At 55.6% G+C, this 18,979-nt stretch overlaps 2 protein-coding genes and 1 long non-coding RNA gene across 3 annotated transcripts in view; 2 read left to right on the top strand and 1 right to left on the bottom strand.

The window, feature by feature from the left end:
* The window catches only part of LOC145530003 (uncharacterized), a 270,063-nt gene that overhangs the window by 213,099 nt on the left and 37,985 nt on the right, over positions 1-18,979 (bottom strand). Inside the window, exons 6-8 of the long non-coding RNA XR_014071399.1 lie at positions 18,586-18,697; positions 10,932-11,043; positions 3,278-3,389 (exon numbers count right to left, since the gene is read on the bottom strand). This is a non-coding gene — a long non-coding RNA (uncharacterized LOC145530003). The remainder of the gene's footprint in view (positions 1-3,277; positions 3,390-10,931; positions 11,044-18,585; positions 18,698-18,979) is intronic.
* On the top strand, positions 4,015-8,886 carry LOC145529921 (uncharacterized). The gene is made up of 3 exons (XM_081550689.1): positions 4,015-7,260; positions 7,660-7,972; positions 8,223-8,886. The coding sequence occupies exons 1-3, from the start codon at positions 7,024-7,026 to the stop codon at positions 8,858-8,860; spliced, it is 1,188 nt and encodes a 395-aa protein (XP_081406815.1). The 5' UTR covers positions 4,015-7,023; the 3' UTR covers positions 8,861-8,886.
* On the top strand, positions 11,669-16,540 carry LOC145529930 (uncharacterized). The gene is made up of 3 exons (XM_081550700.1): positions 11,669-14,914; positions 15,314-15,626; positions 15,877-16,540. The coding sequence occupies exons 1-3, from the start codon at positions 14,678-14,680 to the stop codon at positions 16,512-16,514; spliced, it is 1,188 nt and encodes a 395-aa protein (XP_081406826.1). The 5' UTR covers positions 11,669-14,677; the 3' UTR covers positions 16,515-16,540.

Raw genomic sequence — 18,979 nt, 5'->3', positions numbered from 1 at the left:
TGCAGAGCTTCCCACGTGATGAGGCCGAGGACGGGGACACCCCGTCCACCTCCCGGAGGGAGGGGTCGGAGCACCACCCCCCCGCCCCTGAGGCCCAGTGCAGGCTCCAGGTGAGCGTGCCCACGGAGGCATCAGCCCCACCGGGGGCGAAGCGGAGGCGGGGAAGGCCTGCTGCCGAGACACCACACAGGATACACCCGGCGGCCCAGTCTGAGGCTGCCACGGAGCTCAGCACACCCGGCTCCGACCCAGAGTCCCGAGAACCCCAGCCTCTGAGGCAGCAGGAGGACCTGGAGCCCAGCACGCCAGAGCACAGAGGTGAGGACGCTGGGGCTGGTGCACGGGAGTGTGTGGGGAGGGGGTGCTGAGCTACACAGGGACGAGTCCCCGAAAGATGCTGCTGGGCCTGCAGCAAGCGCTGGCCTCACACCCCCACCCCCTTCTTGCACACTTCAGTCCCAAAAGACATCCGACCCTGGGTATTCTTTGGGAATCTCTTGGAAGCTTTCTGTCCCGGGATACGCACATGCCAAGGCTGGCCTGTGGGCAAACTTTGCTTCTCCCCCAGCTCTAGCACTGGCCTCCAACTGGAACCAGGCTCCACTTCCCAGACCTGTCCCTACAGAGGTGGTGGCTCCAGGTGCAGGACCCAGGGATCCACCGAGGGCAGATGGAGAACCGAGACTTGCCCTCGCAGAGACACCAGGCCAGCTGGGTTCTGGCCAGCACACCGGGCAGATCGGATCTCCGTGCCTGCAGGACCCCCAGCCCCAGGCACTGATGTCCCACCCCCTCAGCCAGAACCTCCACCTCCACGTGCACCTGTACCTGCTCGGGCTTTGGCAGGAGAACCCGAGGCAGAGGAGGAGTCACCGCCTCGGCAGGGAGAGCCTGCCCTGGCTCCCGCGCAACACCCAGACGCCGACGATGACTCACCCACCCCTGCAGGAAGAACGAGCCCCCGCTCTGGACAGAGACCCAGAGCCCTTGCCGGAAACACCACGTCCAGGGGAGCGGTCGGCTCTGCCGCCTCCATCCCTGTCGGCTCACCGTGGACGCTGTCAACTCGGTCTGCCCCCAGGGGACATGGAGTTCCTTTCCCCTGAACTGCTTTGCATTTGGTTTGTTTCCACCTTTCTGGTGATGTTTTATTTTTTGTATGGTTTCCTGTATTTTTGTTGGTTAAGTTGGGAACTTGTTGGTTAAGTTAGTAAACTTTTTCATCATTGTTGCAATTTGGGAACACTGTTGTGTAACTCTGGTGATACTGTGTTACCATCACCACTTTGTGGTTTCAGACCCGTTTGATCTTTATGCCCCACCCCCCAACAAAGCCTGGATTCAAGGCAAGCACGCCCTGTTCATCCCTCCCCCCGATCCTGAACACAATTTCATCTTTTCTTTCTGCATTCCTTCCTATATTCTTGGTGTCCCCAATCAATGACTCTCAGTGAAATGACTGAAGGAGTTTCTTTCGGACTCTCCACCTACTGTAAGACTCCATTGGAGAGTTCTCATTTTTATGTCATTTGAACTAGCCTTTGATAGCTGACAGGACGGTGTACGTCCTTTCAAGATATCATGTGCCAAACGAAGCCCTTTTGGCAAATGCCATCATTATCTCCAGGCAGGCATTGCTGTTTGAAGGGTGACATCTCAGCCAGAAGGCAGAGGCTGAGCTCCTCTTGTTGCACCAGCTCCCAAAAGAAGCCAAGAAAGGGAGCTGGAACAACAAACCACCCCAACGCCCAGGAAAGCGTTCTTCACGACAGAAGGCTAGAAAATGACCCAACAACCTTGTGGCCCAGAACCCCTCTAGAAAAATCACTGTTCCATAAAAAAGAGAAACACGTGGGAAGTTCCAAGGAGAGGCAATGCCCATGGCCAGTGTACTTTAGAGACGGCCTGACCGCTCCGGGGAAGACACGCACCGACGGAACCCCTTGGGAAACAGCAGTGAGAGTCCTCACCGTCGTAAGGGTTTCCTCTGGGGACAACCTGCCCTGGGCACCACATGAGGGAGCAGACCGGCTTCTCTTCCTCTGCTCCCACACCATTCACTCATGAAGGCAGCTCAGGTGTTCTCATGCCCTGCCTGCCTGCCTGCCTGCCTGCCTGGCTCATCCGTGAGCTGTGACCACCTCCAGGGCAGGACTCCACCTTCTCCTCTCTGTGTACCGTGAATCTGCACACAGTGGGCTTTCAGAACCTTAGGAGACTTGAGCCATTCCCACTCGAGCCAGAACCCTCCCCAGGAAGGAAAACGGCTGTGGGGTCATTTTGGCCCCAGCACTGGTTCCGAAAGCCTGGCGGCTCCTACAGCCTCTACGGTGTGAAGAGGGAGGTCCCTTTTGACAGAGCTTTCCGGCTGTCAGATCTAAGCTGTTGTTTCACTGTCAGCTGTGTCTCTTCCGTTGCAGCCAGGTGGGCCACGCTGCTCCAAAGGGGCTCACAAGCTGAGTGGCAAGGGAGGTATTGAGAGGACAGGGATGGCTACAACGTGCTGCAAACTGAGTGAGGGTCCCCACAATCCTCAGCAAAGGTCTGTGGTGTGCAAGTGGGGAGTAGAGGGCCCCCAAGTTCCAAAGGAAGGGAGGTACTCGGGAGCTAAAGCCCTTGGCTGCTGTGGTAGCAGCTGCAGATGGCAGCTCGTCCACAGTGCACTTCGAATGAGGTCATATGAGCGGGACTCTGGAAATGGCTCCGAAATCAAGAGAAAGGGGTCAGGGTATGTGGGAATCCGGCGGGGGTGGGGGGTGGATGAAGGAAGGTGTCCTTCCTCTCTCCAGTGCAATTTGGTTTGGTGAGTCTCAAAGCTACCAGATGGCACTTCCCAAGTCAGGCCCCCGCAGGAATCAGGGTGGGCTGCGTGCCTCGGCGCCTGCTACAGGGACAAGCCACACCAGTGGCCTCCCTGAGCTCAAATGGCCGGATCTGGGGGTTCTGTCTGGGTGCACACCTCCTTGCTCTGGCCAAGTTCCCCCCTTCTCTGAGCACCAGCTTCATCCTCTCGAATGAGGACATCGATTGCTACCTTGGCACGTTACTCTCTTCATCCTGTGAAGACTCATTAGGCTTATCCTACAATTACTAGCTGGCCCGAAGAGATATCTCCTGAATCCAGATTAAACTGGAGTCTCCCAGGCTCATCTGGCATGTCTTCCCTGAAGTCTGCCAAAACCCACACCCTTGCATTTCCAGGGACTCCCCTTAGCCAGCTGGGCAGAAAACCCAGCATGGTTCAAACAAGCTGACAGACAAGCGGGAGAGGACTCACGGGCAGACGGCCTCCCTCAGGTCTCGGGTGGAGCTCTGGGACCACAGCAGCAGCGGGCCATCCCAGCCCCTGGGCTCAGCAGCGCCCTCATTCTCAGGCCGGCGGCTCTGCCCTGAGGGGAGCAGGAAGGTCACCAACTGCCGCAGGCGGACCTCAAGCCCCTCCCACTGCTGGAGCCTGACCTCCCCCGGCCCCACCCCTTCCCCTACCCCAGCAGAACGAGAGCTCGTCTTCCCCTGGCTTCCAACGTGAGGCCCGGCCCCGGGCCCCGATTGGGCACTGCCCCAGTCCGGAGCCAATCACAGTGGCCAGGGAGGTGGAACGCACCGATTGGCCAGGGCCAGGTCATGTGACCATACTCCCCAGGAAACTCAAATATTACCAAGATTTCCTAACAAACCAATGAACAAAATTATCCAGTAAAGGCAAACCGTACTTTTTAATGAGGCCAATGTCACAGAAAAAAAAAAAAATCCTTCACAATGAACTGCTCAAGGAAGCTACTAAATAAGCTTTCAGAAAAGTTAAGACTTTTTTTTTTTTTTTAATAGGGTGACGGAGAGCTATACCTTTCCCATCTATGTGAATTTAGGTTTAAATTAGATTTCCCTCGGCTATTATATAAGACAAAAAACCCCACATCACCCCCTTTCACTCCCCCCACCCCCAAAAAGTGTTTTAGTCTATTGAATTTTTGTGTCCTCAGTTGTGTCTGATTCACGGCAACTCACGAACTCTACACAGCCAGGCTCTTCCGTCCATGGAATTCAGGGCAATTTTTTTCTGTCACAGCAAATGCCCACCCTGGGTGATCCAAAGGCAAGGGCTCAGAGGCTCCTGAGAGACTAACTCCTTTCAGCTGAGCACAGAGCTGGCTCCTCACTGGGATGCCTGTGGCCTGGGGCTCCCAGAGGGGAGAGCAGCACTCACCCCACCGTGTGGTCACTGCTGGAAGTGCAGGCTGCTCCTCACTCCCCCTTGACAGTGTCCCTGAGGGCAGAACAGTGTGAATCTACTCAAGGTGGAAACGCAAACTCCGATGCAACCAAACTTCCCACAAGGTCTCCAAAACCACTCAGGAACAGGGAATTGGAAACTGCAGGGCATGACATGAATGGAGATGGAGACTTGACACCTTACACCGAGTTCACTTCCAGTTATCCCTAGACAAAGTTTCCATGAAAACTTGTCACAAATCTAGAAGAACAATGAGCAGAAACCGGACACGTGCTTTGAGTCTTCACACACAAAACAAAAAGGCAGCCCACAAAACAACCCAGAGAATACAGTGGACTTTGCAAAATCAAAGATATCTACTGTGGGAAAGACCTCATTACAAAAGCAAAAGACAGGTCATACATCGCGAGACGAATGAGTGGAAACACAAAGCTTCTCAAGGATGTGTCTCCAAACAGTCAAAGAACACCAACACGACAAGCCTGTGAAAACTAGGGAAAGGTCTGAAGGGACACCAGACTGAGGAAGACACACACAGAGTATCCCGGATGATGTCCAGCACTGAGGGCCTGAAGAAACAACAGTCTAGTTGCACTCCCTCAGGCCTGTGTGACCCTGGATGAGGCCTCTGTTTCCCGGTGGCTCTGAGAGATGGACAGGGAGGAAGGGGAAGAGAAATCACTTGCATTTCTAATACTCACAGCAAAGTCTTCCAATGAGAAGGGAATTATCACCCCCACTGACAATGCCATTCACTGAAGTGATACCCACGAGTCCATCTAACCCAGAAGGGAAGGAAGGACCTGTTCTCACAAAACGGCGAGAGACGGAAGAAGGAAGATCAAGCCCACACCAACCACTGGAAAGAGAAGCTGTGCTCAGGGCTTGAAAGAATTCCTATTGGGAAAATGATGTCACAGCCCCACAAGGCAATCCACAGCTTCGATGCTATTCCTCCCAAAATGCCAATGCATTTTCGCACCGAACAAAGAATTGCAAAAGGGGTACGGAAACAGAAAAGAGCCTAAATTGTCAATACAATCCGACGAAAAAGCCCCGATACGGACATCCAAGGTTGTGTGAAAGGAAATTAGACGACCAAACTAGGATCCTCAGGAGAGTATCGGAGAAGGCGATGGCGACCCACTCCAGTACTCTTGCCTGGAAAACGCCCTGGACGGAGGAGCCTGGTAGGCTGCAGGCCATGGGGTCGCGCAGAGTCAGACACGACTGAAATGACTTAGGCGCAGCGGCAGCAGCAGGACAGTATGCTATTGGGAATACAACAACACACACAGATCCAGATCGATGGAATAAAGTTGAGGGTCCAGAAACAAACCCCGGCATCCATGGTCAACTCATCTCTGACACAAAAGGGGAGAATATCCAAATGGGAACGAGAAAGCCTCTTCAATAAATGTCCATGGGAAAACCAGACAGCTACATCTGAAGAACGCTATTGGTTTTGATCTCACACCACCTCAATATCGGGGAAAAACCTCACCCTAAAGACTGATGTCATGAGACAGCTAGAAAGAAGCGTAGGTCAAAGGCTCCTTAACATCAGAGTCTCCTTGCCATTTGCTGGGCGGAGGTAGAAATGGGTCTCTTCAAGTAAGGGAAAGAGGAAAACGAAGTACGCCAATGGGTTTCCATCCAATGGAACCTCTTCACAACAGAGAAGCTAAGCATTCAGAAATGCAAAAGATGGGAAACGGAACATGAGAGACTCCTTGCAAGTGGTGTATCTGAGAAGGGGTTCATATGGAAAGAGACGAAGAATGCACAGCACTCAGATTCCAAGAAACACCACCACCACCCTTGACCCTTCCCCCATGACCAACTCCGACCTAAAGCCTTTCTCTCCCTCTAACCTATCCCTAAAACATAACCCTCATCTAATCATATACATGTGCATTCCTAGCATCCATCCATCCACACACGAGAGAGAAAGAGGAAGACACAGACTGAATCGAGAAGGGAAAAGAGAGGGACACAGACAGAGAGAGACACGGAACCAAAGAGAGGAAAGGAGTCGACGGTCCAGACTTTTCATCAATCTGTCTCGAAGGTAGAAGCAATGACAGCGCCCATCCACCCCAGAAGGGGGAAAAGGACGGAAGGTTTGGAGAGGAAAAGACAAGAACGCAGGGAGCCATTAGAAGCTCAGCCACCCGCAGAAGCCGAGCTGGGACACTTGAACAGAATCTCAATGGAAACAGAGGACCAGAAAGTTGGCTACTCTTTTCTATAAGAGAGGGAGACCTTCGAGTCTTCCTTTCGCGCCTCCAACTTGGATGCGGGGTCTCAAAACACTCAGGAGGGGGAGTGCCTTTTCCTGGGTACCACGGCGCATCCAGGCCTCGTTCTGCCCCATTCTGTGCTGTGTCAGCCCTGGATGGAGTCTTTCTTTCTGAAGTCTCAGCGCACAAGCTCCACGTGATATCGGCCCCAGGTGGAAAGGCATGGAGCTGCTCGTAGGCCGACAGACCTAGGAAGCAGATGGGAGAGTGACCCCCACTCTCCAGATGGAGAGACTGGGGAAACCCTGAGGGGCATACGCTTGTCCAGGGCCACACCACTTATGAGAAGAAGGAGCCTGGTCTGAGAGCAGCGGGGTCCTCGGAGCTCAGGCCCTGGCTGCACCCAGGCCTCCCCAGGGCTGTGGGCTGGGCTGTGTGGCTGTCACTGTGCCTGCACATGGCCTAAGGGGGGTGGTCGAGCAGTCAGAAACCCAGAGATTCCCTTGGGAAGTTTTGGGGAAGGGACCTCAGCACGAACCCCAGGAAATGATGTCACCTGCCGGCAACAGAACCCAACAGAACCCGCAACCCGTGTATCCAGGCCTCCAGAGCGGAGAGGAGCCCCCAGCCAGATCACTTGCTGCCAGGATGTTCTGCTGTTTGCCCCTGCCCAGAGGCCGGGGCCTCAGGAGAGCTCACAGGCAGTGTGCGTGGGCACCCTGTCGACGTTGGCTCAGGGCACCCCCGAGAGGCCTCTGGCCCTTTGCCCGGAGAAACAGAAAGGTAACACGGGGAGCCCCAGGCCGGGCCAGCCCACCTCTCCCATGCCACCCGGAAACACCGGGTCCTTTGCCTGTGTGTGTGGATGCGGGTTTCTCGGGGTGTGTCTCCCTCAAGGAAGCCCAGGCGGATGTGGGGTCAGAAGCCTGCGGGCAAGTTGTGTCCACACCCCAGGGGAGAGCAGGCTGGCTGGGATGGGGAGAGTGCGGGCAGCGCCGGCCGCCCAGGCTGGCCTCACACCCTCAGGTGGGTCTCTTTCCTCCCGGGTGGGGATCTGAGCAGACACACGTCTCTGACCCTTCTGGGAAGAGAAGTTCGAGCAGGCAGAAGCAGCGGCTCCACTGGCCAGGCCCAGCTCGGAAAAGTCCCAGCATGGCTGGCTGACGGTCACTGTCGTTGCAGAGCTTCCCACGTGATGAGGCCGAGGACGGGGACACCCCGTCCACCTCCCGGAGGGAGGGGTCGGAGCACCACCCCCCCGCCCCTGAGGCCCAGTGCAGGCTCCAGGTGAGCGTGCCCACGGAGGCATCAGCCCCACCGGGGGCGAAGCGGAGGCGGGGAAGGCCTGCTGCCGAGACACCACACAGGATACACCCGGCGGCCCAGTCTGAGGCTGCCACGGAGCTCAGCACACCCGGCTCCGACCCAGAGTCCCGAGAACCCCAGCCTCTGAGGCAGCAGGAGGACCTGGAGCCCAGCACGCCAGAGCACAGAGGTGAGGACGCTGGGGCTGGTGCACGGGAGTGTGTGGGGAGGGGGTGCTGAGCTACACAGGGACGAGTCCCCGAAAGATGCTGCTGGGCCTGCAGCAAGCGCTGGCCTCACACCCCCACCCCCTTCTTGCACACTTCAGTCCCAAAAGACATCCGACCCTGGGTATTCTTTGGGAATCTCTTGGAAGCTTTCTGTCCCGGGATACGCACATGCCAAGGCTGGCCTGTGGGCAAACTTTGCTTCTCCCCCAGCTCTAGCACTGGCCTCCAACTGGAACCAGGCTCCACTTCCCAGACCTGTCCCTACAGAGGTGGTGGCTCCAGGTGCAGGACCCAGGGATCCACCGAGGGCAGATGGAGAACCGAGACTTGCCCTCGCAGAGACACCAGGCCAGCTGGGTTCTGGCCAGCACACCGGGCAGATCGGATCTCCGTGCCTGCAGGACCCCCAGCCCCAGGCACTGATGTCCCACCCCCTCAGCCAGAACCTCCACCTCCACGTGCACCTGTACCTGCTCGGGCTTTGGCAGGAGAACCCGAGGCAGAGGAGGAGTCACCGCCTCGGCAGGGAGAGCCTGCCCTGGCTCCCGCGCAACACCCAGACGCCGACGATGACTCACCCACCCCTGCAGGAAGAACGAGCCCCCGCTCTGGACAGAGACCCAGAGCCCTTGCCGGAAACACCACGTCCAGGGGAGCGGTCGGCTCTGCCGCCTCCATCCCTGTCGGCTCACCGTGGACGCTGTCAACTCGGTCTGCCCCCAGGGGACATGGAGTTCCTTTCCCCTGAACTGCTTTGCATTTGGTTTGTTTCCACCTTTCTGGTGATGTTTTATTTTTTGTATGGTTTCCTGTATTTTTGTTGGTTAAGTTGGGAACTTGTTGGTTAAGTTAGTAAACTTTTTCATCATTGTTGCAATTTGGGAACACTGTTGTGTAACTCTGGTGATACTGTGTTACCATCACCACTTTGTGGTTTCAGACCCGTTTGATCTTTATGCCCCACCCCCCAACAAAGCCTGGATTCAAGGCAAGCACGCCCTGTTCATCCCTCCCCCCGATCCTGAACACAATTTCATCTTTTCTTTCTGCATTCCTTCCTATATTCTTGGTGTCCCCAATCAATGACTCTCAGTGAAATGACTGAAGGAGTTTCTTTCGGACTCTCCACCTACTGTAAGACTCCATTGGAGAGTTCTCATTTTTATGTCATTTGAACTAGCCTTTGATAGCTGACAGGACGGTGTACGTCCTTTCAAGATATCATGTGCCAAACGAAGCCCTTTTGGCAAATGCCATCATTATCTCCAGGCAGGCATTGCTGTTTGAAGGGTGACATCTCAGCCAGAAGGCAGAGGCTGAGCTCCTCTTGTTGCACCAGCTCCCAAAAGAAGCCAAGAAAGGGAGCTGGAACAACAAACCACCCCAACGCCCAGGAAAGCGTTCTTCACGACAGAAGGCTAGAAAATGACCCAACAACCTTGTGGCCCAGAACCCCTCTAGAAAAATCACTGTTCCATAAAAAAGAGAAACACGTGGGAAGTTCCAAGGAGAGGCAATGCCCATGGCCAGTGTACTTTAGAGACGGCCTGACCGCTCCGGGGAAGACACGCACCGACGGAACCCCTTGGGAAACAGCAGTGAGAGTCCTCACCGTCGTAAGGGTTTCCTCTGGGGACAACCTGCCCTGGGCACCACATGAGGGAGCAGACCGGCTTCTCTTCCTCTGCTCCCACACCATTCACTCATGAAGGCAGCTCAGGTGTTCTCATGCCCTGCCTGCCTGCCTGCCTGCCTGCCTGGCTCATCCGTGAGCTGTGACCACCTCCAGGGCAGGACTCCACCTTCTCCTCTCTGTGTACCGTGAATCTGCACACAGTGGGCTTTCAGAACCTTAGGAGACTTGAGCCATTCCCACTCGAGCCAGAACCCTCCCCAGGAAGGAAAACGGCTGTGGGGTCATTTTGGCCCCAGCACTGGTTCCGAAAGCCTGGCGGCTCCTACAGCCTCTACGGTGTGAAGAGGGAGGTCCCTTTTGACAGAGCTTTCCGGCTGTCAGATCTAAGCTGTTGTTTCACTGTCAGCTGTGTCTCTTCCGTTGCAGCCAGGTGGGCCACGCTGCTCCAAAGGGGCTCACAAGCTGAGTGGCAAGGGAGGTATTGAGAGGACAGGGATGGCTACAACGTGCTGCAAACTGAGTGAGGGTCCCCACAATCCTCAGCAAAGGTCTGTGGTGTGCAAGTGGGGAGTAGAGGGCCCCCAAGTTCCAAAGGAAGGGAGGTACTCGGGAGCTAAAGCCCTTGGCTGCTGTGGTAGCAGCTGCAGATGGCAGCTCGTCCACAGTGCACTTCGAATGAGGTCATATGAGCGGGACTCTGGAAATGGCTCCGAAATCAAGAGAAAGGGGTCAGGGTATGTGGGAATCCGGCGGGGGTGGGGGGTGGATGAAGGAAGGTGTCCTTCCTCTCTCCAGTGCAATTTGGTTTGGTGAGTCTCAAAGCTACCAGATGGCACTTCCCAAGTCAGGCCCCCGCAGGAATCAGGGTGGGCTGCGTGCCTCGGCGCCTGCTACAGGGACAAGCCACACCAGTGGCCTCCCTGAGCTCAAATGGCCGGATCTGGGGGTTCTGTCTGGGTGCACACCTCCTTGCTCTGGCCAAGTTCCCCCCTTCTCTGAGCACCAGCTTCATCCTCTCGAATGAGGACATCGATTGCTACCTTGGCACGTTACTCTCTTCATCCTGTGAAGACTCATTAGGCTTATCCTACAATTACTAGCTGGCCCGAAGAGATATCTCCTGAATCCAGATTAAACTGGAGTCTCCCAGGCTCATCTGGCATGTCTTCCCTGAAGTCTGCCAAAACCCACACCCTTGCATTTCCAGGGACTCCCCTTAGCCAGCTGGGCAGAAAACCCAGCATGGTTCAAACAAGCTGACAGACAAGCGGGAGAGGACTCACGGGCAGACGGCCTCCCTCAGGTCTCGGGTGGAGCTCTGGGACCACAGCAGCAGCGGGCCATCCCAGCCCCTGGGCTCAGCAGCGCCCTCATTCTCAGGCCGGCGGCTCTGCCCTGAGGGGAGCAGGAAGGTCACCAACTGCCGCAGGCGGACCTCAAGCCCCTCCCACTGCTGGAGCCTGACCTCCCCCGGCCCCACCCCTTCCCCTACCCCAGCAGAACGAGAGCTCGTCTTCCCCTGGCTTCCAACATGAGGCCCGGCCCCGGGCCCCGATTGGGCACTGCCCCAGTCCGGAGCCAATCACAGTGGCCAGGGAGGTGGAACGCACCGATTGGCCAGGGCCAGGTCATGTGACCATACTCCCCAGGAAACTCAAATATTACCAAGATTTCCTAACAAACCAATGAACAAAATTATCCAGTAAAGGCAAACCGTACTTTTTAATGAGGCCAATGTCACAGAAAAAAAAAAAATCCTTCACAATGAACTGCTCAAGGAAGCTACTAAATAAGCTTTCAGAAAAGTTAAGACTTTTTTTTTTTTTTTTAATAGGGTGACGGAGAGCTATACCTTTCCCATCTATGTGAATTTAGGTTTAAATTAGATTTCCCTCGGCTATTATATAAGACAAAAAACCCCACATCACCCCCTTTCACTCCCCCCACCCCCAAAAAGTGTTTTAGTCTATTGAATTTTTGTGTCCTCAGTTGTGTCTGATTCACGGCAACTCACGAACTCTACACAGCCAGGCTCTTCCGTCCATGGAATTCAGGGCAATTTTTTTCTGTCACAGCAAATGCCCACCCTGGGTGATCCAAAGGCAAGGGCTCAGAGGCTCCTGAGAGACTAACTCCTTTCAGCTGAGCACAGAGCTGGCTCCTCACTGGGATGCCTGTGGCCTGGGGCTCCCAGAGGGGAGAGCAGCACTCACCCCACCGTGTGGTCACTGCTGGAAGTGCAGGCTGCTCCTCACTCCCCCTTGACAGTGTCCCTGAGGGCAGAACAGTGTGAATCTACTCAAGGTGGAAACGCAAACTCCGATGCAACCAAACTTCCCACAAGGTCTCCAAAACCACTCAGGAACAGGGAATTGGAAACTGCAGGGCATGACATGAATGGAGATGGAGACTTGACACCTTACACCGAGTTCACTTCCAGTTATCCCTAGACAAAGTTTCCATGAAAACTTGTCACAAATCTAGAAGAACAATGAGCAGAAACCGGACACGTGCTTTGAGTCTTCACACACAAAACAAAAAGGCAGCCCACAAAACAACCCAGAGAATACAGTGGACTTTGCAAAATCAAAGATATCTACTGTGGGAAAGACCTCATTACAAAAGCAAAAGACAGGTCATACATCGCGAGACGAATGAGTGGAAACACAAAGCTTCTCAAGGATGTGTCTCCAAACAGTCAAAGAACACCAACACGACAAGCCTGTGAAAACTAGGGAAAGGTCTGAAGGGACACCAGACTGAGGAAGACACACACAGAGTATCCCGGATGATGTCCAGCACTGAGGGCCTGAAGAAACAACAGTCTAGTTGCACTCCCTCAGGCCTGTGTGACCCTGGATGAGGCCTCTGTTTCCCGGTGGCTCTGAGAGATGGACAGGGAGGAAGGGGAAGAGAAATCACTTGCATTTCTAATACTCACAGCAAAGTCTTCCAATGAGAAGGGAATTATCACCCCCACTGACAATGCCATTCACTGAAGTGATACCCACGAGTCCATCTAACCCAGAAGGGAAGGAAGGACCTGTTCTCACAAAACGGCGAGAGACGGAAGAAGGAAGATCAAGCCCACACCAACCACTGGAAAGAGAAGCTGTGCTCAGGGCTTGAAAGAATTCCTATTGGGAAAATGATGTCACAGCCCCACAAGGCAATCCACAGCTTCGATGCTATTCCTCCCAAAATGCCAATGCATTTTCGCACCGAACAAAGAATTGCAAAAGGGGTACGGAAACAGAAAAGAGCCTAAATTGTCAATACAATCCGACGAAAAAGCCCCGATACGGACATCCAAGGTTGTGTGAAAGGAAATTAGACGACCAAACTAGGATCCTCAGGAGAGTATCGGAGAAGGCGATGGCGACCCACTCCAGTACTCTTGCCTGGAAAACGCCCTGGACGGAGGAGCCTGGTAGGCTGCAGGCCATGGGGTCGCGCAGAGTCAGACACGACTGAAATGACTTAGGCGCAGCGGCAGCAGCAGGACAGTATGCTATTGGGAATACAACAACACACACAGATCCAGATCGATGGAATAAAGTTGAGGGTCCAGAAACAAACCCCGGCATCCATGGTCAACTCATCTCTGACACAAAAGGGGAGAATATCCAAATGGGAACGAGAAAGCCTCTTCAATAAATGTCCATGGGAAAACCAGACAGCTACATCTGAAGAACGCTATTGGTTTTGATCTCACACCACCTCAATATCGGGGAAAAACCTCACCCTAAAGACTGATGTCATGAGACAGCTAGAAAGAAGCGTAGGTCAAAGGCTCCTTAACATCAGAGTCTCCTTGCCATTTGCTGGGCGGAGGTAGAAATGGGTCTCTTCAAGTAAGGGAAAGAGGAAAACGAAGTACGCCAATGGGTTTCCATCCAATGGAACCTCTTCACAACAGAGAAGCTAAGCATTCAGAAATGCAAAAGATGGGAAACGGAACATGAGAGACTCCTTGCAAGTGGTGTATCTGAGAAGGGGTTCATATGGAAAGAGACGAAGAATGCACAGCACTCAGATTCCAAGAAACACCACCACCACCCTTGACCCTTCCCCCATGACCAACTCCGACCTAAAGCCTTTCTCTCCCTCTAACCTATCCCTAAAACATAACCCTCATCTAATCATATACATGTGCATTCCTAGCATCCATCCATCCACACACGAGAGAGAAAGAGGAAGACACAGACTGAATCGAGAAGGGAAAAGAGAGGGACACAGACAGAGAGAGACACGGAACCAAAGAGAGGAAAGGAGTCGACGGTCCAGACTTTTCATCAATCTGTCTCGAAGGTAGAAGCAATGACAGCGCCCATCCACCCCAGAAGGGGGAAAAGGACGGAAGGTTTGGAGAGGAAAAGACAAGAACGCAGGGAGCCATTAGAAGCTCAGCCACCCGCAGAAGCCGAGCTGGGACACTTGAACAGAATCTCAATGGAAACAGAGGACCAGAAAGTTGGCTACTCTTTTCTATAAGAGAGGGAGACCTTCGAGTCTTCCTTTCGCGCCTCCAACTTGGATGCGGGGTCTCAAAACACTCAGGAGGGGGAGTGCCTTTTCCTGGGTACCACGGCGCATCCAGGCCTCGTTCTGCCCCATTCTGTGCTGTGTCAGCCCTGGATGGAGTCTTTCTTTCTGAAGTCTCAGCGCACAAGCTCCACGTGATATCGGCCCCAGGTGGAAAGGCATGGAGCTGCTCGTAGGCCGACAGACCTAGGAAGCAGATGGGAGAGTGACCCCCACTCTCCAGATGGAGAGACTGGGGAAACCCTGAGGGGCATACGCTTGTCCAGGGCCACACCACTTATGAGAAGAAGGAGCCTGGTCTGAGAGCAGCGGGGTCCTCGGAGCTCAGGCCCTGGCTGCACCCAGGCCTCCCCAGGGCTGTGGGCTGGGCTGTGTGGCTGTCACTGTGCCTGCACATGGCCTAAGGGGGGTGGTCGAGCAGTCAGAAACCCAGAGATTCCCTTGGGAAGTTTTGGGGAAGGGACCTCAGCACGAACCCCAGGAAATGATGTCACCTGCCGGCAACAGAACCCAACAGAACCCGCAACCCGTGTATCCAGGCCTCCAGAGCGGAGAGGAGCCCCCAGCCAGATCACTTGCTGCCAGGATGTTCTGCTGTTTGCCCCTGCCCAGAGGCCGGGGCCTCAGGAGAGCTCACAGGCAGTGTGCGTGGGCACCCTGTCGACGTTGGCTCAGGGCACCCCCGAGAGGCCTCTGGCCCTTTGCCCGGAGAAACAGAAAGGTAACACGGGGAGCCCCAGGCCGGGCCAGCCCACCTCTCCCATGCCACCCGGAAACACCGGGTCCTTTGCCTGTGTGTGTGGATGCGGGTTTCTCGGGGTGTGTCTCCCTCAAGGAAGCCCAGGCGGATGTGGGGTCAGAAGCCTGCGGGCAAGTTGTGTCCACACCCCAGGGGAGAGCAGGCTGGCTGGGATGGGGAGAGTGCGGGCAGCGCCGGCCGCCCAGGCTGGCCTCACACCCTCAGGTGGGTCTCTTTCCTCCCGGGTGGGGATCTGAGCAGACACACGTCTCTGACCCTTCTGGGAAGAGAAGTTCGAGCAGGCAGAAGCAGCGGCTCCACTGGCCAGGCCCAGCTCGGAAAAGTCCCAGCATGGCTGGCTGACGGTCACTGTCGTTGCAGAGCTTCCCACGTGATGAGGCCGAGGACGGGGACACCCCGTCCACCTCCCGGAGGGAGGGGTCGGAGCACCACCCCCCCGCCCCTGAGGCCCAGTGCAGGCTCCAGGTGAGCGTGCCCACGGAGGCATCAGCCCCACCGGGGGCGAAGCGGAGGCGGGGAAGGCCTGCTGCCGAGACACCACACAGGATACACCCGGCGGCCCAGTCTGAGGCTGCCACGGAGCTCAGCACACCCGGCTCCGACCCAGAGTCCCGAGAACCCCAGCCTCTGAGGCAGCAGGAGGACCTGGAGCCCAGCACGCCAGAGCACAGAGGTGAGGACGCTGGGGCTGGTGCACGGGAGTGTGTGGGGAGGGGGTGCTGAGCTACACAGGGACGAGTCCCCGAAAGATGCTGCTGGGCCTGCAGCAAGCGCTGGCCTCACACCCCCACCCCCTTCTTGCACACTTCAGTCCCAAAAGACATCCGACCCTGGGTATTCTTTGGGAATCTCTTGGAAGCTTTCTGTCCCGGGATACGCACATGCCAAGGCTGGCCTGTGGGCAAACTTTGCTTCTCCCCCAGCTCTAGCACTGGCCTCCAACTGGAACCAGGCTCCACTTCCCAGACCTGTCCCTACAGAGGTGGTGGCTCCAGGTGCAGGACCCAGGGATCCACCGAGGGCAGATGGAGAACCGAGACTTGCCCTCGCAGAGACACCAGGCCAGCTGGGTTCTGGCCAGCACACCGGGCAGATCGGATCTCCGTGCCTGCAGGACCCCCAGCCCCAGGCACTGATGTCCCACCCCCTCAGCCAGAACCTCCACCTCCACGTGCACCTGTACCTGCTCGGGCTTTGGCAGGAGAACCCGAGGCAGAGGAGGAGTCACCGCCTCGGCAGGGAGAGCCTGCCCTGGCTCCCGCGCAACACCCAGACGCCGACGATGACTCACCCACCCCTGCAGGAAGAACGAGCCCCCGCTCTGGACAGAGACCCAGAGCCCTTGCCGGAAACACCACGTCCAGGGGAGCGGTCGGCTCTGCCGCCTCCATCCCTGTCGGCTCACCGTGGACGCTGTCAACTCGGTCTGCCCCCAGGGGACATGGAGTTCCTTTCCCCTGAACTGCTTTGCATTTGGTTTGTTTCCACCTTTCTGGTGATGTTTTATTTTTTGTATGGTTTCCTGTATTTTTGTTGGTTAAGTTGGGAACTTGTTGGTTAAGTTAGTAAACTTTTTCATCATTGTTGCAATTTGGGAACACTGTTGTGTAACTCTGGTGATACTGTGTTACCATCACCACTTTGTGGTTTCAGACCCGTTTGATCTTTATGCCCCACCCCCCAACAAAGCCTGGATTCAAGGCAAGCACGCCCTGTTCATCCCTCCCCCCGATCCTGAACACAATTTCATCTTTTCTTTCTGCATTCCTTCCTATATTCTTGGTGTCCCCAATCAATGACTCTCAGTGAAATGACTGAAGGAGTTTCTTTCGGACTCTCCACCTACTGTAAGACTCCATTGGAGAGTTCTCATTTTTATGTCATTTGAACTAGCCTTTGATAGCTGACAGGACGGTGTACGTCCTTTCAAGATATCATGTGCCAAACGAAGCCCTTTTGGCAAATGCCATCATTATCTCCAGGCAGGCATTGCTGTTTGAAGGGTGACATCTCAGCCAGAAGGCAGAGGCTGAGCTCCTCTTGTTGCACCAGCTCCCAAAAGAAGCCAAGAAAGGGAGCTGGAACAACAAACCACCCCAACGCCCAGGAAAGCGTTCTTCACGACAGAAGGCTAGAAAATGACCCAACAACCTTGTGGCCCAGAACCCCTCTAGAAAAATCACTGTTCCATAAAAAAGAGAAACACGTGGGAAGTTCCAAGGAGAGGCAATGCCCATGGCCAGTGTACTTTAGAGACGGCCTGACCGCTCCGGGGAAGACACGCACCGACGGAACCCCTTGGGAAACAGCAGTGAGAGTCCTCACCGTTGTAAGGGTTTCCTCTGGGGACAACCTGCCCTGGGCACCACATGAGGGAGCAGACCGGCTTCTCTTCCTCTGCTCCCACACCATTCACTCATGAAGGCAGCTCAGGTGTTCTCATGCCCTGCCTGCCTGCCTGCCTGCCTGCCTGGCTCATCCGTGAGCTGTGACCACCTCCAGGGCAGGACTCCACCTTCTCCTCTCTGTGTACCGTGAATCTGCACACAGTGGGCTTTCAGAACCTTAGGAGACTTGAGCCATTCCCACTCGAGCCAGAACCCTCCCCAGGAAGGAAAACGGCTGTGGGGTCATTTTGGCCCCAGCACTGGTTCCGAAAGCCTGGCGGCTCCTACAGCCTCTACGGTGTGAAGAGGGAGGTCCCTTTTGACAGAGCTTTCCGGCTGTCAGATCTAAGCTGTTGTTTCACTGTCAGCTGTGTCTCTTCCGTTGCAGCCAGGTGGGCCACGCTGCTCCAAAGGGGCTCACAAGCTGAGTGGCAAGGGAGGTATTGAGAGGACAGGGATGGCTACAACGTGCTGCAAACTGAGTGAGGGTCCCCACAATCCTCAGCAAAGGTCTGTGGTGTGCAAGTGGGGAGTAGAGGGCCCCCAAGTTCCAAAGGAAGGGAGGTACTCGGGAGCTAAAGCCCTTGGCTGCTGTGGTAGCAGCTGCAGATGGCAGCTCGTCCACAGTGCACTTCGAATGAGGTCATATGAGCGGGACTCTGGAAATGGCTCCGAAATCAAGAGAAAGGGGTCAGGGTATGTGGGAATCCGGCGGGGGTGGGGGGTGGATGAAGGAAGGTGTCCTTCCTCTCTCCAGTGCAATTTGGTTTGGTGAGTCTCAAAGCTACCAGATGGCACTTCCCAAGTCAGGCCCCCGCAGGAATCAGGGTGGGCTGCGTGCCTCGGCGCCTGCTACAGGGACAAGCCACACCAGTGGCCTCCCTGAGCTCAAATGGCCGGATCTGGGGGTTCTGTCTGGGTGCACACCTCCTTGCTCTGGCCAAGTTCCCCCCTTCTCTGAGCACCAGCTTCATCCTCTCGAATGAGGACATCGATTGCTACCTTGGCACGTTACTCTCTTCATCCTGTGAAGACTCATTAGGCTTATCCTACAATTACTAGCTGGCCCAAAGAGATATCTCCTGAATCCAGATTAAACTGGAGTCTCCCAGGCTCATCTGGCATGTCTTCCCTGAAGTCTGCCAAAACCCACACCCTTGCATTTCCAGGGACTCCCCTTAGCCAGCTGGGCAGAAAACCCAGCATGGTTCAAACAAGCTGACAGACAAGCGGGAGAGGACTCACGGGCAGACGGCCTCCCTCAGGTCTCGGGTGGAGCTCTGGGACCACAGCAGCAGCGGGCCATCCCAGCCCCTGGGCTCAGCAGCGCCCTCATTCTCAGGCCGGCGGCTCTGCCCTGAGGGGAGCAGGAAGGTCACCAACTGCCGCAGGCGGACCTCAAGCCCCTCCCACTGCTGGAGCCTGACCTCCCCCGGCCCCACCCCTTCCCCTACCCCAGCAGAACGAGAGCTCGTCTTCCCCTGGCTTCCAACGTGAGGCCCGGCCCCGGGCCCCGATTGGGCACTGCCCCAGTCCGGAGCCAATCACAGTGGCCAGGGAGGTGGAACGCACCGATTGGCCAGGGCCAGGTCATGTGACCATACTCCCCAGGAAACTCAAATATTACCAAGATTTCCTA

The sequence above is a fragment of the Giraffa tippelskirchi genome, chromosome 12, assembly GCF_054371585.1.
Source record: "Giraffa tippelskirchi isolate mGirTip1 chromosome 12, T2T-mGirTip1v1.2.pri, whole genome shotgun sequence".
Taxonomy (NCBI): Eukaryota; Metazoa; Chordata; class Mammalia; order Artiodactyla; family Giraffidae; genus Giraffa; species Giraffa tippelskirchi.
The sequence above is the reverse complement of the archived record's forward strand: the minus strand, read 5'-3'. Positions and strand labels throughout refer to the sequence as shown.